This window comes from Apiotrichum porosum (assembly GCF_003942205.1).
Source record: "Apiotrichum porosum strain DSM 27194 chromosome Unknown scaffold_18, whole genome shotgun sequence".
Taxonomy (NCBI): Eukaryota; Fungi; Basidiomycota; class Tremellomycetes; order Trichosporonales; family Trichosporonaceae; genus Apiotrichum; species Apiotrichum porosum.
Window position 1 is genome coordinate 281,051 of NW_021167125.1, and position 20,870 is coordinate 301,920.

Sequence of the window (20,870 nt, forward strand, 5' to 3'; positions counted from 1 at the left end):
AGCCAGAAAGCCGCTCTGGCGTCACGAGGGTATGAGGGCACGGGTCTGCGCCCGACCCCGAAACCTGTCGGCGACTCTCTGGCCAAGCATCGTCATGAACACCCATTCACCGACTGCACCTATTCACAATGCATGATCACATGCGCTCTGAATCCGAGACGCGTAGCCGGTATTGCTCGTTGCCACAGGGCCACACAGCTGCTGTGGTGTCTTGGAGTAACCGGCTGGCGTAGTGCCGCTGACGTCACGCCATGTCTGATCTCTTGAGTTCTGCGACAACGAGGTTTGGGTACATATATACATTGTCCAACTCCACACCGTTCCACAATGTCTCTGATTCACTCCCTCTCTCTACCACCACTGAAAGCCCTACCGATCATACACCACCACCATGTCATTCTCCAGAACCACGTCAACTCGCAGCCTTGAGACGCTAACAACGCGCCGCGCCAAACAGAACCAGGACATCTTCGTCGGCCTCGGCTTCCAGCTCTTGCCTCCCGACACGGCCGGTGGCAACAGACAGATGGAGGCAACGCTCGTGTACCACGACGGCACGGGTGTGACTGATCGCGAGACGCGATACATTGACTATGACGACACGCTGGACCAGAACGGCAACCCCCAGGGCAATAACGCCGTGGGCCATGAGCTGGTCGAGCACATCCGCCATGTCCAGGACTCGCAGATTGTCAACGTCCGTCTCGTTGCCATTGCAGAGCCTGTCCCAGAAGAGATGCGCAACACAAAGGGTCGCATGTATTGGTCAACCACTTGGATGCACCTGGACGCCATCCCGTGAGTTGCGCGCGGTGAATCCAGCCACTGACTTCACTTACACTACAGCTTCATCATCGTTCCACCTACACACATCTTCACCAAGCTCCCCGCGCCTTCCACACTCGCTGGTGCAACGTCGGCCGTGAGCGAAGCCCTCACCCGGCTTCACCCCGCTACCCACTCGGCGACAGTGGCGACCACTGACCCCATCGACCACCATGTCGAGGTAGACTGCCGCGGTGATGTCCGCCTGTGCACTTCCAAGCAGTACATCGACAGCACCAGTCCAGAGGTATGTGCAAGTGGTTATGTGCCTGGCCATCTGAGCGATAGCTCACCCACCCCGCAGCTGTGGTCGCGCTTTATCGCGCTTGCCGAGCTGCTCAACGCGAACAAGATCAAGATGGCCTTCTTCAGCGCGACGCCCCAGGGCGGTGGTGTCGCCCTCATGCGCCATGCGCTCATCCGTCTCTGGCGCCTTGTCGGTGTTGACGTCAAGTGGTGAGCGTCCGAAAAGAGGTTCTGACGTGCTGACCGGCAGGTATGTGCCCGAGGGCCACCCGTCCATCTTCGACATCACGAAGCGCAAGTTCCACAACGTCCTCCAGGGTGTGGCGCCGGATGGTGTCGAGATCGATGACACGGACAAGGCGATGTTCGAGACTTGGATCGAGCAGAACTGTGAGTTTCACTTTGGCCCATCGGGCTCGCGACGTCCACGTCGTCCACGTTTGGGACAGGCAGCTCATTGCACAGATGACACGTTCTGGGCCAAGGGCGCCCTCGACGCCGATGTCATCATAATTGACGACCCGCAGCGTAAGTTTTGCGTCATGGGAAACTGCTACTCTGACCATACCAGCCGCGCCTCTCATCCCGATCATCAAGAAACACAACCCCAAGGCCAAGCTCATGTTCCGCTCCCACATCCAAGGTTAGGCGGCGTCTGACACCATCGCCCGTCGTTCGCTGACACCTCCAGTCCAATCTCCTCTCGCCGACGACCCGTCAACCCCGCAATACCGCACGTGGAACTATCTTTACAACTTTATCAAGGACACCGACCTGTTCCTGTCGGTGAGTCGGGCCAAGTGCAGGTAGTGCTGGCTTTCACATGCTGACAGACCTAGCACCCCGTCGACTACTTTGTCCCAAAGAATGTCCGCGAGAACATGCCATTGCTTTACATGCCTCCGGCTACTGAGTAAGCTGTTTTTGTCTACAGGTTTATCAGGCCACTAACCACCCACATAGCCCCCTCGATGGCCTCAACAAGCCGTACGGGCGCGCGTCCAAGTTGTACTTCCGCCAAGTCTTCAACGACCTTGCGCGCAAGCAAGGTGGAGTCACTATGGACTGGTCGCGCGGGTACATCTGCCAGATTGCGCGCTTCGACCCTTCCAAGGGCTACGACGTGCTGCTTGAGGCCTACCGCGACTTCCGCGTGGCGCTCAAGAACGAGGGCGTTGACCGCGCCAACACGCCGCAGCTGGTCCTCATGGGCCACGGGTCTGTCGACGACCCGGACGGCGGCCCGATCTACAACGGCCTGCACGAGATCCTCGCGCAGGACGACTACAAAGTCGTCCGCGAGGACGTCGCGATCGTGCGCGCGCCCCCGTCCGATAGCATCCTCGGCTGCATCCTCCAGGGTGCGTGGGTCGCGACGCAGCTCAGCACGCGAGAAGGCTTCGAGGTCAAGGTCACTGAGGCGGTGCACAAGCGCGTCCCCATCATCATCTCCGACGCCGGTGGCATTCCCCTCCAGGTCAAGGTGGGCGTGAACGGCTGGGTGGTGCCGGCCGGGGAATCAGGTCCAGTCGCAGACCTCCTCCTCGACATCTACCACGGCAAGGAATCGGCGCACCGTCCCCTCGCCCACGCCCTCGCCCGCCCCCACATCCGGTCCCAGAAAGGAGGCGACGACCCCGACGCACTCGCTGAGAGGTGGGCGGACAACTTTTGCCCGCCTGTCGCGCCCAAGCGCGACGACAGCGGCGCGACGAGCGAGGACTTTTGGACTGTCGGCAACGCCGCGCGCTGGATGCTCTTGGCCACGCGCCTCCTGGGCCTCAAGCCCGAGGGCAAGGACACCGAGCTCCTCGAGAGCATGGGCGTCGGCGTGCCGATTGCCAAGGTCGGCGAGGAGGGTAATGGTCTCAATGTGTGGAAGCTGCTCATGGGCAAGGACATGCCTGAGGGTGAGGGGAAGGTGATCTTCTAGTGCGCCCGTTTGCGGGTCGTGACCGGGTGGAAGAAGTGTTGTGCATTAGTAGTAGCACCCAGGTAGCATGTAGGCAACGTGAAATATGAAGTAAGTGTACGGATTCCGCTGTGTGAGGTGCTGTATGAGGTGCCAAATGATATGCAAGTGATGGGCGGCGTGACGGGCTCGTGCGTCGTGTGGGATGGCCCCTTCCAGTCCCACACTCGCGAGCAAACACGCACCGTTTGTCAACTCACATTGCAACACCACATCGTTGTCTTACCATCTCACTTGTTCCACACCCATTACAGTCTCGTCTCCAGCCATGGCTGCTACCGCGGCCGCCGCCGAGACCCTGGTCGGCCATCTAGATGCGGCAGCGTATCCACACCTGATCGACCTCATCCTCTCGGCTTCCTCCCTCCAGGTCCTCCTCACCTTTCGCGGTACCTCGCGCGCTTTGAAGGACGGAGTCGACGCACTCATCAAACGCAACGGGCTATGCATGGTCGTCACCGCTGGCGACGGCGACGGAAACTCAGCCCACATGGCTTTCCACTTCGCCGGCAAGACCTACAGCCCCGATTCCTCCAGGACCTTCCTTCCGCAGCTGGCTCCATTGATCACGGCGGTCGACCTGGACGGCAACGCGCTCAAACATGACCTCCGCGACCTCACCATCACTCCGCTGCACCATCTCAAGACATTCAACGTGCATGACTTTGAGGTAGTGGAGAAGAATCACCCGTTCCAAGCCGAAACCTGCGTCGTCTCGCTCAACGCTTTTCTTGACCATCCCAAGACGGGTGGAACACGCATCTTGCTCAACAGGAGGCTCGTACTTCCAGACACGAAGAAGCTCGTGGTGAACATTGTCACCAGTGGGGAATATCGCGAGCCCTCGTTGTCCGTCGACCAAGTCGTCGTGTTCGAGATCCCGCCCAGCGTCGTGGAAGCAGTCATCATCTTCACTCAAGCGCCCAACCCAGGTGTCAAAGCGTTCCGCCCTCAGTCGATGTCACGTCTCCACCCGTCCATGGCCCTGCACGAGCTCATCTTCCAGCACCCAAACCTCAAGCTCAAGCTCGTCGATATGGGATACCTGTTCACTCGTACCAAGCCAGGCCAGAAGATTACCGACTTGCACCACGCATACATGGAGAAGTCGTTTTCGAGGGACATCAACCAGATGGCGGAGAAGCCGGATGGAGAGGGAAGTTGGCCCTATGCGCATCTTGAGATGCTTCGTCTGGACGAGTACCTTCAACGTCGGGGAGGACGCGCTTGGATACCAGACGGTGATGGTCTTGCTTCACACTCTTGTAGATAATGGATGTAGTTTGCATGCATGTAACGTTCCACGACGTCCATGACCAGAGGCCAGATGGAGACCTTGATTTGATCGTCGCGACGTCATTTTTGGGCGCAGCCCACACGTTCCTTCCTTCCCCGCCCACGGCCGCCCACACACGTCAACTCGACGCTTCCTTCCACACTCTCTCTTCTCTCTTCTCATAACACCCAAGTCACCAATTCACTGCCATCCTGGCCACCCAGTCACCTCGCCTATACCCAAGCATCATGGCCGCACCCCAGGTTACCTTCCGCGACGACGACCTCAACGTCGTGCCCAGCACCTCCCTTGGTCTCCCTGCCCAGGCCAAGACGGTCGACATTGAGAGCGAGACTCGTACCCAAAACATGGGCAACCTCGCCACTCACATGCTCGAGCTGGACCACATCCGTGTCTTCAACTTTGACAAGATCAGCCAGGCTTTCCCCTTCAAGGCGCGTGATACGTTTATCATGTCCCTCAATGCCTTCCCCGGCGCCGCGACGGACATCTCGGCCCACAACGACGACGCCGGGTTCTTCAGCCCTCGCCGCGAGCTTATTCACGAGGGTCCCAAGCGTCTTGTCCTCAATATTCGTACCTCTGGCGGATATCAGGAGCCTTCCCTCTCCATCGCGCAGCAGGCCCCCTTTGGATTCCCCGATACCGTCAAGGAGGTCGTTTTCATCTTCTCAGAGGTGCCCACGCCTTCCATCAAGACTCTCACCAAGACCCCTCGCGACCGCCTCCAGCTCTTCCAGACCATCATCGAGCTCATTTTTGACGCCAACCACGTCAAGTTTACGTTTGTCGACATGGGATACATGAGGCCTCGCTGGAAGTACAACGAGGTCATCACCGAACACGACCACGACAGCATGTGGGAGTCGACGACCAAGGCGGTCTGGAGCACCTCGGAGGAGATGGATGGCGACGACGCCAAGTATGCCGACTTTGACTTCCTCACTCGCGAGGAGTATCGCAAGAAGGTCGGCGACAAGCAGTTTGCGCTCGAGACCATGGCCTAGTGGCCCACCCATGGGTGGCAACAGACCTTGGCCCTGGCAACCACCAGTCTACAAGTCGCAACGTTACCCTTTGATCCCAGTTCTTTTTAGTCTGCGAACTCGCTTTTCATTGTAAATCCTTCTGTCTTGTATGTAATGTATGGCGGAGGCATGTGAGGGATGATTTCGACGGGAGCCTCTGAGGGCTGATGGGTGGCACCTGGGTTGTAATATTGCCAAATGGCCAAATGGGGAGTCCGGTTCACACAAAACACACAACACACGTCAACTCTTGTCACCCGCTGCCATCGTCTCTCAATCGCCAACTCGCTCTCGTTTGGCATCCAGCTCCCCAGATCTCCGGGGTACCAAGCAGCGGCCGTCATGGTCTCCACTGTCCAACTCGACGCAGGCGCGTTCCCCCACATTCTCGACCTCGTCCTGGAGGCGTCTGCCCTCACCACCCTCCTCGCGTTTCGCGGCACGTCACACACGTTCAAGACCAAGGTGAACACCGTCCTCCAGCGCAATGGTTATCAAATTGTCATCAAGGGCAGCACTACTGGTACCCCAAAGGTCACCTTTCGTGACAGCAACGTCGTTCCTAAACACTCGGCTGCGCACCTGGCGCCGTCTGTTCGGCTGGTCGATGTTTACAACAGCGCTTTCAACCACGATCTCAGCGGTCTTCTTCCCTTCCTGAAGCCCGACTTTATTCGGATCTTCGACTACACGCGCATGACGAGCAGGTTGCCCTTTTCGGCGCCCACCGTTATCATTTCACTCGATGCGTTCCCCACCGAAACGCAGTGCAGTCACTCCACTCCCAGCTTGTTCTCTTGCTACACTTCAAATGAGGTCGTCGCCCGCGTCGTCATCAACGTACGCACCAGAGACAAGGGCATGCCCTCTCTCTCAAGCTCCCAGGTAGCGGTCCTTCGCTTCCCCTTGAATGTCCGTGAGGCTGTATTCCTCTTCTCCCAGGTGGCGAGTCACAATGAAGGAGGTACCCTCATTGACGATGCCCTCAACAATAGCACCCCACTTGTCAACGCCATCGTTGACTGCATGCGCCACTCTTTCTGGATGAACATCACATTCGTCGACACCGGATTTATGGTGAGGCGTCCCAACGACCGGCTTCCCATCGAGTTGTACCATGATGCCATGGACCAAGCGCTCCAGGCGATGAACGAACACCCGCAGGGGCCGTACAATAATCAATCCATGGGCAATTCCTCCTCCGCACAGTTGCATTTCGACCGTACTGCCACCTATCGCATGAGCATCGGAGAGGAGCAGTTCACTATCGAGACGATGTCTATTGGTTGAGTTCTTGCTCCCGTGGCGCCTCTAGCCACATACCGCACTAGCCCTACCCCACTAGCGACAGCAACACGGTCGTCGAATGACGATTCGATTCGATACGCATACACAAGTCATGTGCATATGTAGGCGACAGGCGCGCGTCGATGGCATCCCAGTAAGCTCGCGTCGGGAGGGGGGGGGGGGGGGGGGGGGGGGGGGGCTGGCCTACGTCAGAAGGCGCCATCGAGAAGCACTCACATGGACTCAGCCTCGACTTGCAGTTACCGTTGCGGGGCGTTGGTATATCGTTGGAAATGGTAGAGGACAGGTCAGACTTGTTACGAATGCCACGTTCATGGGCAACTCATTGCGCACTAATGCACTGGCAAGTCAAGGACTCGTGTGCGTCACAGCCACTCTCGCCACTGCCAAATTCATCGCGGTTCCCACTCTTAAGCTACCTTTGAGTCCCAACTTCAACTCATCCCCAGATTCATCTCTGACCATTTAACCTCAACATGGGCACTCCCGTGCGCACAAGGCACCTGTGGACAACCCTCACAGAGTCACAAGCGGCGTCGAGGCAGCGTCCTGAACCGCGCTGCTCGATGGGGAATGGAGTTCAATGATAAAAACACGACTTCACACAGTCAACTGGTCTATATTGCATCCACGCCAAGTGTCCAAGGCCACCCAAGGCCAGAACAAGCAAAACCGAAAAAGGCACATGCAACTCTACCTGTTGGAAGAGGCTGCTCATGCTGGCGAATACATCCAAGGGGACTCGAACCCCTATCCCAAGCGCTGTGTGTTCAAGTTGAACTCACTGGAAAGCATGTATACTAACCCTTATACGATGGATGTCCGTGATACTGGATTTTGAGGTGTACTTTTGAACAGGGGGGACAAGTTCGGAACACATGCATGAGCAGAGACCGTGGTATCGTTGACGTGCAAACCCCACAAACATCCCCGACAAGAACTGCGCTCCATTTCACCGGGATTCGGGCCTTGAGTTGCCCTGTAACTTTCCCAGATTTGATCAACGGGACATGATGGACGAGTATGGTATGAAGCACGCGTGTGAGACCAGCATCCATCAAGTTTCTGGCGGAAATCCGCCTCCTCGAGCCCGCGATCCTCACCATCGTCTACCCTATGGCTCAGTTGGTTAGCGCGTGGAGCTGTTATCTTCAACATACTCCGAGGTCCCAGGTTCGAGCCCTGGTGGGGTAGTACCGCAGCAGCATCTGATGCTCTGCAGTGCTCTTTTGCTGGCGAGGACGACTGGTGTTGCGAGAAGGTGTCCAGGGGTGGTGTATCGATTCCTGGCCGTGGCGGCAGAGTGAAATTGACCGACTCGGCCTTCTCCAAAATTCGCCGACGATGCTCGTTTTGGCAGGGTTTCTGCATACCTTCTTGCCTGCTTTCTACTTTCCATCGTTGCTGGGCCCCATGTCGACTGTAATACACTATATAAGCATGCAAGCAGGCACCTGCTTCCTAGACTACTGCCGTGACTCCTATCCAGTTCCATCACTCTCCGGCGGGACACTACCTGAAGGCGCCTCGTGGCCCTGACTTGCGAACCGCGCAAGCAGCTCCCGCTTCCTCTGCCGATACGCATTGCGTTGCCGGCTCAGCTCCAGCTCCTCGGCCCTCTTGAGCTCTGCCGCACTCTTGGGCACATAGGTCGACTTGATTGTGGTGATTGCCTCCTCGAGGGCGACTTGGCGTCTACGCTTGTCATTGTCCTTGTCCAAATACGCGGCGGCGTTGCGCATTACCCGCAGAGCCTATGAATGTGTTAGAATTAGGGATCTGATGGCAAGACGTACCGCTTGAACCTCAGGATTGAGGTTGCTGATATCCCGATTCGATGGCGTGAACAGAGTCCTATGAGCGCGGTCGTAAGGATGAACAGCCTGTCGTCGTGGGTGCTGATGCTGATGGGTAAGCTCCTGGTATGGCAACGGGAGCACCTACTTCAGGAGGAGTCCAAAACTTGCTTCGAGTCTGTTCAGTCAGCATCCAGTTCAACAGAAGTACAGTACCGGGTGGTCCTTGTCGAGACCTGATTTGGAGGCAACGGTGGCACAGGCCCGCTTGTCAACCCTCATGCGTGGGTCGACTTGGGCCGATGGAGGTACCTTCGCGGCTTTGGGCATGTTCAGAGCTGTCAAAGGAAGAATGATTGTGAAAACGAGGGAAGAGACAGCAATGAACAGACTTCTGCAACCACGGTGAACGGCGGCTCCATCACTGCCACATTCCCGCCAGCAACTTGAGACAGCCCATCACCGCGTCACAAGGGGGAATATCGAGTACAATAACGTTTAGAAAACCAAGTTGCATTGTTCCTAAGGTATGTATGCCCGGCCCCTGGCTTGCGCTATGACATGCCCCACTTGCTTGTCGACTGATGACGGCTGAACCGCGCTGGTTCACGATCATCATCAGCACCTGTACGGGTCCTTCTCTGCGACGATGAGCTCGTCGGTGCCGGGGAGAGCGATATTGTGCTCTGTAGATCTTGGAGTAATGCCCAGCCACTTCAAAGGCCTGGTGAACATGCTTGTAATGTGGGGAGGGGCAGCCTCATAGGGCAAACAATCCTGAATGGTCAACAGCTGGGTCACACAATCAAACAAACGTCTCCCTCCATGTCTCTGGTGAAGCGCGACGGCCTGTCGGAAGCACGTCGACTCGGGTAAGGTTCACAGCGCACGGGGCGCGAAGCTAAAACGGTGTCCGTCTGCCTCAACTTCTTCTTCTCAGTGTTCACTCGCGGCGGCTGAGAAGTGAGAGAACTGTCTGAACCATTGATTTCACGACGTGCCGCCCACGCCTCAAACAGCAGACTGTTCGTCCGGGTGATCGGGGGGAACATTGGCGGGTAGCGAGGTGGACATTGAACAGAAGCCGCGACCGTGGCAGTCTTGTCAGTCAGCAAGGTGGAAAGTGTACAAGGTGCATACCTCCTTAGAATTGACAAGGCTGGTGTCGGCCTGATTACACCGTTAGTGGCTGATGCCCAACAGTCAGCTTACCTTGTCGCCTTGGACCTTGGTCACACGTGGGGCATAAGGCGTGGTGACAATTGGAACCCGTCTAGAGCGCAGGACTCTCTCGCTAGCATCGCCTGCGGAAGTGGATATGTCATAGCGGCGGGAACGAGGGATCTTAGGCATGGCCGGTAGGATTCGTGTGAGGTTAACAGAGAAGATTGACGACTGAAGAATGAAAACGAGGGGTGGTGGGTAGTGACAGCTCTACTTGATTCATCCCATCACTTGGCACTCGCCATCAAAGCACTGTGGGTTTGGCCAGGGCATCAAACGTTGTGTGTGTGACTTCGTGCCTTTCCCAGTGCTCTTTGTCTGTATCAGTGTGCGGGTTGGCACCACCAACACCTATTGAATCTCGACACACGTCGCCACGGGGTCGCCCAGCGGTGTCATATGGCCTTTTGTTGAGTGCCCAGCTACTCCGCTACCAGACTGTCCTCCGGGTAATCCTTCATGTGATTGATGGCAACCCCTTAGCGCCTACGGGCTGTTGGACTTGTTGACATTGAATGTGCCAAAGGGGAGAGAAGTCGGACCATGGAACCAAATAAACTCCTCGCCACCGGTATTTTTCGTCACCCTTCCACGACCGGAAAACGTACATGCTGGCTCCCACATTCCCCTTGAGGATTAAGGACCTTCCCAATGGCAAGACTGTGCATGCATGCCCCTCACAAAGCGCCTCAAACGTCGAAAACCGGCCCCTCAACTCGCGGCCACATGCGCGAAAGACCAACATCCCAGTTCTTGATCGTATAACGGTTAGTATGCTCGCTTGTCATGAAGCTCGCGGGAGATCGGAGTTCGATTCTCCGTCAGGAAGCTTCCTTTTTGGATTCTACACCTCTGGAACGTGTGATGGAGGTGTGAGGGATGCTTGGAAGAAAGAGAAAGAGTTGGACGACTCGAGTGGAAGAGGAGCCGACGCTAATCTTGCTCATTGCCGAAATCAATTTGCCGATGGATCGGTAGTTCCATGAGGGAACTTCCAAAAATGCGGCCGTTCAACAGCCGGCCTGCTGACTTATCAGCGGGCCGTGGTGATGCGTGGTGGTGGTGGATTTCGCGCGTGGCGATGGGCGCAGTTACAGAGACATGTTCGTGGGATCATGGCGCGGCTGCCAACATTCAGAGCCACGGGGACAGCGAACAGCAGAGCCTGTGTTTTGTCGACAGGCTTACCAACCCTTAGGGACATCCATGCACACGTTCCGATAACTACTGCACATCCCAGTACTCATTCCAGATCTCCCTCGCCATCTGGAGCCGTTTGTAGACTGACTTGTCCGGATAGTTGACTGCGAGGTCCTCGGCCAGGTCCCGTTGTTCACGCCAGATTTCCAGTTTGAGACGATCGCGGCGCAGGGAGATACCGCTGCGCAGATGGTGGCGGCCCTTGTGCTTGTACTTGGCGTGTCGGGTCCTTGTCTTTTGTCTAAGTAGTTTATGGGCCAGTTTGATGGCTTCGGTGCAGGCCTGTTGGGATGGCTTCTGGTCGTCCTTGGCAAGGACAGGTGGCGCGTGTGTGTCTTGGTCGCCCGCACTGTTCGTGTGACCAGTGCGGCCGTTCACAGCATCAGACTGGAGTTGCTGGACTGGTGTTCGTGATTCGCTTTGACCGTCAGTGGTCGTTGTGGTCGTTGTCGTGGTCGTGGTTGTAGTGTCCGGTGCTGCCGAGTCGCTGCTCCTCCCCGGGTACTCAAGGTGCAGCTGTGTACGCCGGTCGTCAAGCCTCTTGAGGACCCGAGCCCGCTGTCAGTACAAACGTCCAATCCTGGACCCACCTCAAATACCCGTTGTCGGCTTGGCTGGTCTCTGGGATAGGGAGCTCGGAGCAACTCGGTGTATGCATGGCTCAGTTGCTTGAAATCAGCACCGCCAACCGGAGTCTGTCGGGACGTACCGATGTGCCCTCGTAGTAGCCAGTGTAAGTTAGAGTAGGGGCCTGTGTTCAGCGTTCATACACTTTGTGCGCTCACTTTGAAACCGTTGCCAGACTCGAATGCCTGCAAGGCCTCTTCAGCTCTGAGGAGCATGAGCTCGGCGATCTTCTTGGTATCTTCGACAGACATTGCGTCTGCAGGCTAAGTGGTCTGAACAAGTGCTGAAAAGGGATGCGGAGACGGGTACGACGAGGAATACGAAAAGAGCGCTTACCAGAGGGGCATAGGGTGCGAGCATGTGAACCAGTGCACACACATGCATGTGTACATGTACACAGATATCTACAATTTCCCATCACTCTCAGGAAGATACTTGTCGAGCAGAACACCCGCTTTCTCGTCGACTGTTGCCTGGGGTCATCCCTCTTGATCTCCTCAGCAACCTGCCACAGTCGGTCCCAACGGCAGCGCCGGACGGTTAACGCGCAACTGCCAACAGACAGCCAGTTCCAGCATGCTTCTGCAGACGCTTCGTGCCCTTGGTCAGCTGACAGTTTACAGGCGGCACTGGCCATGGTGCCGTCTCGTTGCGTCCTCTTCCACGTGATGCAGCACTTCCGAATACATCTATGTACAGCTACAACCTTAGGTACACGTCCCTAAAGCAGCGTCGCTTTCTTAATCTTGGGGGCGAACCACGAATCATCCGCTCCCGGGTTTGGCTTTGGCGCGCCTGTCGCTTAGGCGTAGGCCGACTCGTTGACAGGCTTCTTCTCCACGGCGTCGACGACCGTCGAGTCCTCGCCGCGCTCTGCCTGGAGCTTGGCGACTTGGCGAGTGAGGACGCGCTTCTGCGCCTCGGAGCGGAGACCAATCTCCTCCACCATGACCTGAAGCTGGGGGTCAAGCTCGTCGTACTTGATTCCGGCGTGAGTCTCGTTCATGACATCGAGAACGGCACCCAGCTGGTTGGGCAGCCATGAAAGGATAGGGCTTCCTCCCTGTCAGAGAGTTAGCTCTGTTACTTGTTACAGGAAGGGAGACAGGTTGGACGATGAAAGACAAGTGGCAGGATCGGCGGATCGGCGGAAAGGAACCAATATCCGCCAAATGGGTTTCGTACCGCCACTCTGCTCTTCGTCTAGACCCTCCTCATAAGAACTCACAGTAGCCACGGGGTGCTTGGTCTTGGTGACGATGTAGTGCATGGTGAAGTTCCAGTGCCTGTGACGGAAAGCGCGAATCTGGTCGACGGCGGCAAGGTAGTAGGCGGCCGAGTTGGCGTTCTCGAGGGCAAACTCGCGGACTCCAACAGCAGCGGCACGCTTCTCGACGTACTCGAGGAATGCCTGGTGGTTGCGTGGACGGTAGGTACGGAAGTCACGGAGAACCTCGGTCAAGGGGTTGACGGGCATCTGGGCGGTAATCTCCAGAAGGTTGTCGCCGAGGGGAACCATCGAGTCGTTGGCTCCAGACTCGCCGCGCATCTTGAACGGCTCGTCGGACACACCCTCGTAAATCACACCACCTGGGAACATGGGCTGGGCCTTGGTACCCATGATGAACGTGCGGTACGACATGTATCCCTCGGGCTTGGAACGACCCCACATGGTCTCCATGACGCCGTTGATGGTCTGGTAGCTGGACACGACGTCCTGCATTGCCTGGTTGAAGGCCGGACGGTCGTTGGCCGCCACAGCGTCAAGAGCACGGAGCGAGGCGCTGGCAAGCTTGCCCGAATGGTGAACCATGGAGACGTGGACGAGGATGAATCCGTGCTCGTCATCGTATCCCGAGAATCCACGGATAAGCTCGAGGTTGTCATAGTCGATGGGCTTTGTGGGGTCGACGCGCTTGTAGTTGTACAGCGCATAGGAGAGGGCATACTCCATGAAGGGACGCTGGCCAATCTTCTCAGCAACCTGGTTGAGAGGGACGGCAATGTTGCGGGGGAGGGTCTGGCGGCCGAGACCATAGGTCTTGTCCTTGCGGTACTGGATGTCGCATGGCTCCAGGAGGTAGGCCGAGGCGACAAAGGTGAGGTCACGGTACAGGGCTGGGTGTGAGCCGCGCACTATAAGACAGTTGGGACTTACCAGAGAGAAGCTCGCCATCGTTGACCTTGGTCAGGTCATACTCGGGCAGCTCCTTGTCGACGGCTGCGCCAAAGTCGCCAGTGGCGAGGAGACCAGGCGTGCCGTCCTTCTTGACAAGACGCATGCGCTCGAGGAGGTCGTCCATGACCTCATACTCCTTGGGCAGGACAGCCAGGGGGTCCTTGGTGGGGAGGAAGCCGTTGTTGGGGCCCACCGAGAAGGTGTCGTTGGGGAACGGGTTGACCCATGGCTGGACCTTGGCAGCGACGCTGGGCGATGCCTCGGAGGCGAGACGACGCGGGAGCGAGGTGGCGACGCCGCGGACGTGGACGCGCGACAAGCCGGTGGCGGGGACGCGTGCAAGGCGGGTGCGGATCATTGAATGCTGTGTGGTGGCGAATGAGAATGGGGAGGGCAGGTGCTATCAAGCCGTGCAAGCTGGGAACTGCGTTGCTTCTGTGAGAGAGGGGTGAGACGCAACAGGTGAGGAGCCGTGTTAGTGGGGGGACAGTCGTCCTTCTTAAGTACGCGGGGTCACGCGCAGGTGGGCATTGGTGCGCAGTGCGAAACCCCCCAACTCAGATTGGGCAGCCCCTATGCTACGCGCCTTGACAAGCCCCGCCCGGCCGGGAGTGACGGCGAGGGAGAGCCGGGCGGTGGCCATGAGCATGGTTGTGTTCGAGGACAAGGCAGAACGTCCGGCCGGGTGTAAATATACACAACCATCCCAGGCACGGGTTGGCAGCCAGCACGTCTCGTTACGGGCAAGAGCCAGCTTCGTTACGAGCGCGTGTGCAACAACGGCCGCCGTGTAGCGGCAAGCACTCGGCATGTACGCACCATGCACGCGCGCCGTGCACCAAATGAGAGCGAGCACACGCGTCAGCAATACAGTTCTTCGATAAGCAGAGATCTGAGAAGCAGGAAGCAGTACACTGCAGCGAAGAGAGAATTCAGAACCTCAGAAGTGAGTCTCGCTTAACGCGTCCAACATCACCGAGTGGGCCAGCGGCGGTTACCGCTCAACAGAACGACTTCCAGCAACACAGTTTAGCGGCGGGGCTAGCGGGCTTGGCCCGTAGCACGCATATACATAAGCCGCTATTGCTCCAAGAACCAACGGCTGTTCAATTGGTACTACAGACATCATCTTTCATCCTGGGGCTACCCTCAGCTGGGTGGCATCGTCCAGAGGCGGCCCATCATCTACGCCCTCTCCTGCGCTGCCGCATTTCCGCTTTATCGGTCATTGTCGCTATATATCACATGGTCGTGTTTGCGTGGGTTGTCGTGGAAGTCTTGCTACATTGTTCTTCTTGCCGTGTCCGCTGGCCGCTGGCCGTCGCCATCGTTTTCGTATCTCTCCGTATCAGTATCCACGCCGGCCACGCCACTGCCTTTTGGAGGCACCGTCCTTATCGACACACAGCACCTCACTCGGCGACAAAGTGATAGTCGTGCAGCGAGCGAAGCGGAGTATCGGAAAACGTGCCCGCCTCGCGATACGCATCGTCCTTGGCTGATGGCTGGGATTCGAACGACCGCCGCTCTTCGAGTGGTGGCGGGAGGATGGACGAGGATTCATACGACATGCGCCTGTCGAATGGTGGTGGGAGGATGGACGACAGCTGGGACTCGTACGACATGCGCCTGTCAAGTGAGGTTGGGAAGATGGGCGACTGTGAGTCGTATGACATGCGCCTGTCGAGTGGTGATGGGAAGAAGGCCGGGGTCTGGGGTCCGGTATACATGCTGCTGACTGCCGACGTGGTGCCGGACAAGTTTGAGTAGCTGCCAGTGGACGTTGCTGCGGATGTCGTGGACGTAGTGGAAGGTGCGGCAGATTTGTATCCCTCTACCCAGGTTTCGACACGGTTGCGGGGGCTCAGACTCTGTGATCTGTTACGCCTGCTGGCTGTTGGCAACCCGGGGCCGGTGTGATATCCATCGCCGAGGGTGTACGATGCCCCAGCTCTGTGGTACCGCAGTGGTGCGTCGCGCTGGTCAGCAAACGGGTTGGGCATGGGTCGAGGGGCGGGTCGAGACCAGTAGTCGCGTCCCGTGTCTGGGAGCGCGCCAGGACTTGGCTGGAGGGGCATGCCACTGGGGCCGGGGAGGAGGTGCAGTGGTGGCGGAGGAGGTAGGGCTGCTGGTGGGACACGCGGACACGCGCAATGGACGTGGTACATGGCACACTGGCCGTGGCATGGCGGTTGACTTCTTGGTTGGTCGTGTGGACGGACCGGGGCAGGGACAAGCGTGCCCATTGCTGCAGAACCGGTGCGCTTACGTCCCTTTGGTGGTCTGCACGTCAGTGATCTGCAAACAAGACGTCGTCTTCCAGTTGCGTACCCGCGTTTGGCCGAGAGATAGAAACAGTCGACACCGAGTCGGACGCATCGGGAACAAGGTGCTTCTGGGTCTGCGTTGACAGTCTCTGGCAGACAGCGCGTCTGGTGTCCATCAGCCAACGTTCTGGTCATCGTCTTCGTCTCTCAGCATCAAACCGACCTTTGCTGCGCGACAGACGGTGCAGCTGTTATTCCGTCAGCCAGGTTCCAGCCCCTGAACATGGAATGCCAGAGGATGGGCTCCACAAGTCGCAGACGCCAAGCGTGCCGTCTGCCGCCTCCACTCACGCTTTACGAGGACGAGTAATACGAGGCCGAGCAATGTCCATTGTCGTTTTTTATGAGGTGTTGTGAGAACAAACGCAAGTGGATGTGATGGACAGCGGGGATGAAGACGTTGCGCGCCACTGGCTGTGTCACCCACATATGTCACTTGATGTCAGCGCCGAGCGGCCTTGCAGCTTTGCAACACGAACGGCGACGGCCGCCGGCTGCAGCAATTCCTGCATTCTATCAATGGCACTAGGCTGCTCGAAACAGCCGTCCGCCGCGGTTGGCGTGAGGGTGGGGGGGGGGAGGACATGGGGGGCCTTCAACATCGACACACTGGAACAGCGGGTGGGGGCAACCCCCTTCCCCGCGGAGCTCGGCTGGCTCGGGATGTATACCCCTTAGCGCTAACGTTCGCCATGATCCCATTTGAATTTGAATGGGAGGGGGACGGATGGTGTGAGGCCAGAGGTATGTGTGACACAACAGGTGATAATACAAACAACGATGGCACATGTTCGCCGTGTAATTCACCGGCGGCATCGACCGTGCTGGCGCAAGTGCTGAGAGTACGTGCGTTTGTCGAGCGAGAGGGATCTCATTCCTAGACTGGTGGCCGGTGGCCCGCCGTCGCTAGCCTCTGCTCGGAGCCCGCCGGCCAACACAAGCCACAGGCCACAGGCCTTGGTCCATACCCCGCGGCCACGTTCGGAACGTGATACGCACGCCGAGAGCCGAATAGAGTGGGGGATCTGGCTGTCGTCAGCGTTGAACCCTTCTTGTCCCAGATCTATTACCCCACTAACGCGTGCAACGATCTCTCGATCACAACTCTAATCCTCTGTGTGGCCCCTCGTGCAAGCTGCGCACCACGGTGTGGTGAGAGCAGCCATAGTGCAGGGTGGGGGGGAGCGGCTGCCGGCCGTGACTGTCTCGCGGCGGGGTGTACGGCGAATGCAGCGAGACACCCAACATGCCCTCGGCCTCGGTGAGGACTTGTCTCGGCAAACGGATCGCTGGCAAGGTATTTGGCAAGGTATTTGGCAGCCACACAGGCATGCAGGCAGCTGTGCCGCAGCGGCAAGTTGCAAGTTGCCGCGGTGGTTGACGATGATGAAGAGCCAGGACCCGGTGTTATCCGACGCGAGGAACCGGCGTGTGTTGCTTCTCTCGGCGCACTGTCATCCGAGCCGCCCACCCCACACGCGTTCAGCATCAGCAGCCCACTCGTCTGCGCCTTTCCGCCTCTCTCGTCCTCGCGATCACTCTTCACACCAATTGACATGATGCTTGGTCTTGCACGCAACGTTCGCGCACGCGCCGGCATCTCGGCTGCGCGCGCGTCGATCCCGACGTGCGCGTCGCTGTCCCGCCGGGGCTTGCTGCTGGCGCCTACCTATGATCGCTACATCCCGTTAGTCTACGCGCATAAACTCGAGGGCGATCCTTTGAGGATGGTCATCCGCGAGGCCAAGAGGTTGCATAGGAGACGGCTAACAGCGGGTTTCAGTCTGCCATCTCATGAAGGCCCCCAGTTTGATGCCATCCTCGTCGGCGCAGGATTCGTGCGTCGTCCGTCCGTCTTCGGCTCCCCCTGCTAACCGCCGTAGGCCATGTTCGGTTCACCAGAGGGTGGGTTGCTGTTGACGTCTTGCTGCCCCACCTCGTCTGCTTCGATTACCTCTTGGCATTGTCCTGGCTTGCTCTCCTGCTTGCCTGCCTGTCGCCTGGCTCTGTAGGGGATTCTCTCCATGGCTAACCCGTCTCAGGACCATGGAACATGGCACGCCGCGCAGAGGTCAAGCTCGGACCACGCCTCAAGGTCGCAGCCGTGATCGACCCAGCCAATCCTCCTACTCGCGCCCAGGCCGCACTCGCTGAGAAGAGCAAGCTGTTCGTCGCCGACAGCTATGCCAACACCGAGATCCTCCCCAGCATTGCCGCCTATGCCGAAAAGGTGAAGGCAGGTCATGCCCCAGTGCCCAAGTGAGTGCCTGTGCGGTGCCCCGTGGGCGTGGGCAGAGACCGAACCGGTCGGGCCGGGTGGTCTGGGCGGTGTTCAGGACGTGTTGCTGCCTGCTGTCACCAGCGATGAGCAGCCAACCTCCAGTGACCACGCCCAGCCCTCGCATCATGTTCGAGCTCCCCGCTGATTCATTAGAGCAATCTTCGTCGCCTCACCCCCGCAGTTCCGCGGCGGCCTGGAACCTTACAACGACCTCGAGATCCAGATCAACAAGTACTTTCCCAATGCCGCCATCATGGTCGAGAAGCCAGTCGCTACGGGTACCCCATGGTTAGAGTCTGTCGGCCAGGCTAAAGAGGTCGGCCACATTCTCGAGACTCGTCACAACGGTGTCGTCGCGGTGGGCTATTGCCTCCGATACCTCAAGCTCGTGCAGAAGATGAAGGACATTATCGACGAGAACAACCTTACTGTGTGAGTCTGCTAGGTTGCAAACGCGTTGCTCCATCGCTGACAGTGCGAGCATGGCCACGTTCGGGCGGTACATCATGGCCTACGAGTTGGCTGTGAAGACGGTGAGCTGATGCTTTCGTTCATAAGCTGACAGTCAGGAATGGTGGCGCAACTCGGTCTGCCAGGGCCCCATAATCGAGAACGGCACCCACCTCGGCAAGTGTTCAACCCTCCATCGTGCGCTGACTCACTTCAGCCGACCTGTCGCGCTACTTTGGCGGAGACGTCGACCTTGAGACTCTCTACGCGCACGCCATTGAGGCGGACGAAAAGCCCGGCCAGCTGAGCAAGAAGAACTTTGACGACGATTCGATCCCCATGGAGGACAAGATTCCTCGCGTGACAAGTGCCAACTGGTCCGTTCGGGTTTACCGTGCCGGCGGTGTATGAGCTGACACTGGGCAGGAAGTACAAGTCTGGTGCAGTCGGTTCGCTCCTCCACGGCACGGTCCTGCACGGTGTCGACTATTCGATCGAGCTCGAGGTGTACTGTGACGGAGTGAGTCTGCTGGTCGACGCTTGCATTGCAGCTGACGAAATCCCAGTACCAGATGATCCTCCAGGACCCATACGGTTCGCCATCCCTCGCAGTCCGCCGCCCCGGATCAGACAAGCATGAGATCACGCCACTCGACGACGACCCGTACACGACCGAGGTGTCCAACTTTATCGATGCGGTGAGTTACTTGCCGTCTAGAGGCCGAAACTGACACTATACCAGATTGACGGCGGCCCCGATCCCCGTATCCTCTCCACGTACGAGGACGCAGCAAAGAGCTACGAGTTTACATGGGCCATCCGCCGTGCCAGTGAAACCAGCACGCGCAAGCGGCGGGCAAAGATCCCCACCACCTGACGCGTTGGGGATGCTTGAAGGGTAACTGTGGTGTTGTGGGTGAAGAGGGAGGTCAAGCGCGGGAATACATTAGTAGTGAAAGAAGATCAATGAATCGTGACTGACCCCCGCCGGTATCCGTTGCATTCCACTAATACACTTCTGATCTTTTGCCCATCCTCGTACAGTGAGTGACAACATTTACAGATGTTGAGGCGCGGGCCTCACATCATATACTGGATGCTCGTGCTGCGCCACACGCTGGGCTGCATCATGGGCACCTCTCCAAACTCGACCTCGAGCTTGCCCTTGACAGGGAGGCCCGACTTGCCAGCGATCATTTCGTACGCCCCGCGGCCAGACATGCCAAGCAGCTCGCCACTGGAGTGGTGTCAGCCAAGAGATGGTGCGAAAGAGGCACCTGGGCAACCCGGCCAATGCCAGAGCGCAACGCCCAGTCGCCCCTCTGAGCCCCCCGACGGCATTGCGTGGGCTGCACTCACGTAGCAGCCTGCGGGATGACGGTCCATATGGCCGAGAGCTTGCCATTGAGAATTTGGCCATGCTCGCGGAAGACCACAGAGCCTTCTTTACCGAGGACAGTCCCGTGGAACACCATCTGGCCGTCTAAGACAGGTCAGCGTGGGTCGTGGCCCGGATGGAAGGAGGGGCTGCACGCACCGTAAGTGGCGGTCGCCTCTGTGCCCGGGTGGTAGGCGCTGCACGTCAGTTTGTGGACTTGGCGCACGGCGTTGTGCGGGGGGTGCCGCTCCCGCAGATGACTCACAGCGTGTACGAGCAAAACCCTTTCCCCTTCATTTCTTGGCCGTCAAAGACGATTTCTTTCGTGCCATACGAGTGCCGGAGCGCGAGGGTTCCTCCACCGCTGGGCTGTTCTTTCCAGTCGCCGTTCTTGAAATGGACGTCGACTGTGAGCGGAGCGTGTCAGCAATGGCCGGCACGGCGTTCATGGTGGTGGTGGTGGTGGGTGTGGGGGCCTCACTCACTCTTCTTGACCATCGTGCTACGGTCTGTTTATTGGTAAGCGGGTGAGTGAGGATGATGAGAAACAACACCACAAGGATCGAAGACCCACTCGTGAACCGGAGCTGCCGGCCCCGCCATTTGTGCACTAGCTGTAGCACATACCTCGGGATGGAATCCACTGGACGTTAGATCTATCTCTGGATCTCTGGACCTGGGGTGGTGAGGTGACGTCACAGTGGAACGGTTAGCAGGAATGGATATCCGATG

The 20,870-nt window shown here is 58.1% G+C and overlaps 10 protein-coding genes and 3 non-coding genes across 13 annotated transcripts; 7 read left to right on the top strand and 6 right to left on the bottom strand.

Moving 5' to 3' along the window:
• Positions 1–391: 391 nt before the first annotated feature.
• EHS24_003768 (uncharacterized protein) lies at positions 392–3,004 on the top strand (the record flags this gene model as incomplete). The annotated part of the gene is made up of 9 exons (XM_028619415.1): positions 392–798; positions 847–1,072; positions 1,130–1,281; positions 1,322–1,461; positions 1,537–1,599; positions 1,643–1,714; positions 1,763–1,857; positions 1,911–1,984; positions 2,035–3,004. The coding sequence occupies 9 exons, from the start codon at positions 392–394 to the stop codon at positions 3,002–3,004; spliced, it is 2,199 nt and encodes a 732-aa protein (XP_028472284.1).
• A 307-nt stretch (positions 3,005–3,311) lies between these two features.
• Positions 3,312–4,316, top strand: EHS24_003769 (uncharacterized protein; the record flags this gene model as incomplete). Its single annotated transcript, XM_028619416.1, has 1 exon — positions 3,312–4,316. The coding sequence occupies one exon, from the start codon at positions 3,312–3,314 to the stop codon at positions 4,314–4,316; it is 1,005 nt and encodes a 334-aa protein (XP_028472285.1).
• Positions 4,317–4,567: 251 nt separating this feature from the next.
• EHS24_003770 (uncharacterized protein) lies at positions 4,568–5,347 on the top strand (the record flags this gene model as incomplete). Its single annotated transcript, XM_028619417.1, has 1 exon — positions 4,568–5,347. One exon carries the CDS (start codon positions 4,568–4,570, stop codon positions 5,345–5,347), a length of 780 nt encoding a protein of 259 aa, XP_028472286.1.
• Positions 5,348–5,710: 363 nt separating this feature from the next.
• Positions 5,711–6,658, top strand: EHS24_003771 (uncharacterized protein; the record flags this gene model as incomplete). Its single annotated transcript, XM_028619418.1, has 1 exon — positions 5,711–6,658. The coding sequence occupies one exon, from the start codon at positions 5,711–5,713 to the stop codon at positions 6,656–6,658; it is 948 nt and encodes a 315-aa protein (XP_028472287.1).
• Positions 6,659–7,403: 745 nt separating this feature from the next.
• Positions 7,404–7,498, bottom strand: EHS24_003772. The gene has a single exon. It is a non-coding gene; the product is annotated as a tRNA-Gly (tRNA).
• Positions 7,499–7,786: 288 nt separating this feature from the next.
• On the top strand, positions 7,787–7,870 carry EHS24_003773. Its single transcript has one exon. It is a non-coding gene; the product is annotated as a tRNA-Asn (tRNA).
• A 287-nt stretch (positions 7,871–8,157) lies between these two features.
• Positions 8,158–8,802, bottom strand: EHS24_003774 (uncharacterized protein; the record flags this gene model as incomplete). The annotated part of the gene is made up of 4 exons (XM_028619419.1): positions 8,158–8,430; positions 8,473–8,580; positions 8,621–8,650; positions 8,689–8,802. 4 exons carry the CDS (start codon positions 8,800–8,802, stop codon positions 8,158–8,160), a joined length of 525 nt encoding a protein of 174 aa, XP_028472288.1.
• Positions 8,803–9,090: 288 nt separating this feature from the next.
• EHS24_003775 (uncharacterized protein) lies at positions 9,091–9,825 on the bottom strand (the record flags this gene model as incomplete). The annotated part of the gene is made up of 3 exons (XM_028619420.1): positions 9,091–9,249; positions 9,613–9,642; positions 9,685–9,825. The coding sequence occupies 3 exons, from the start codon at positions 9,823–9,825 to the stop codon at positions 9,091–9,093; spliced, it is 330 nt and encodes a 109-aa protein (XP_028472289.1).
• A 621-nt stretch (positions 9,826–10,446) lies between these two features.
• EHS24_003776 lies at positions 10,447–10,525 on the top strand. The gene has a single exon. It is a non-coding gene; the product is annotated as a tRNA-Asp (tRNA).
• Positions 10,526–12,325: 1,800 nt separating this feature from the next.
• EHS24_003777 (uncharacterized protein) lies at positions 12,326–14,060 on the bottom strand (the record flags this gene model as incomplete). The annotated part of the gene is made up of 3 exons (XM_028619421.1): positions 12,326–12,586; positions 12,752–13,641; positions 13,682–14,060. 3 exons carry the CDS (start codon positions 14,058–14,060, stop codon positions 12,326–12,328), a joined length of 1,530 nt encoding a protein of 509 aa, XP_028472290.1.
• Positions 14,061–15,114: 1,054 nt separating this feature from the next.
• On the bottom strand, positions 15,115–15,780 carry EHS24_003778 (uncharacterized protein; the record flags this gene model as incomplete). The annotated part of the gene is made up of 1 exon (XM_028619422.1): positions 15,115–15,780. The coding sequence occupies one exon, from the start codon at positions 15,778–15,780 to the stop codon at positions 15,115–15,117; it is 666 nt and encodes a 221-aa protein (XP_028472291.1).
• A 2,302-nt stretch (positions 15,781–18,082) lies between these two features.
• On the top strand, positions 18,083–19,637 carry EHS24_003779 (uncharacterized protein; the record flags this gene model as incomplete). Its single annotated transcript, XM_028619423.1, has 7 exons — positions 18,083–18,288; positions 18,464–18,742; positions 18,792–18,843; positions 19,019–19,137; positions 19,187–19,280; positions 19,327–19,458; positions 19,503–19,637. The coding sequence occupies 7 exons, from the start codon at positions 18,083–18,085 to the stop codon at positions 19,635–19,637; spliced, it is 1,017 nt and encodes a 338-aa protein (XP_028472292.1).
• A 203-nt stretch (positions 19,638–19,840) lies between these two features.
• Positions 19,841–20,636, bottom strand: EHS24_003780 (uncharacterized protein; the record flags this gene model as incomplete). The annotated part of the gene is made up of 5 exons (XM_028619424.1): positions 19,841–19,997; positions 20,120–20,243; positions 20,298–20,335; positions 20,404–20,545; positions 20,624–20,636. The coding sequence occupies 5 exons, from the start codon at positions 20,634–20,636 to the stop codon at positions 19,841–19,843; spliced, it is 474 nt and encodes a 157-aa protein (XP_028472293.1).
• Positions 20,637–20,870: the final 234 nt, after the last annotated feature.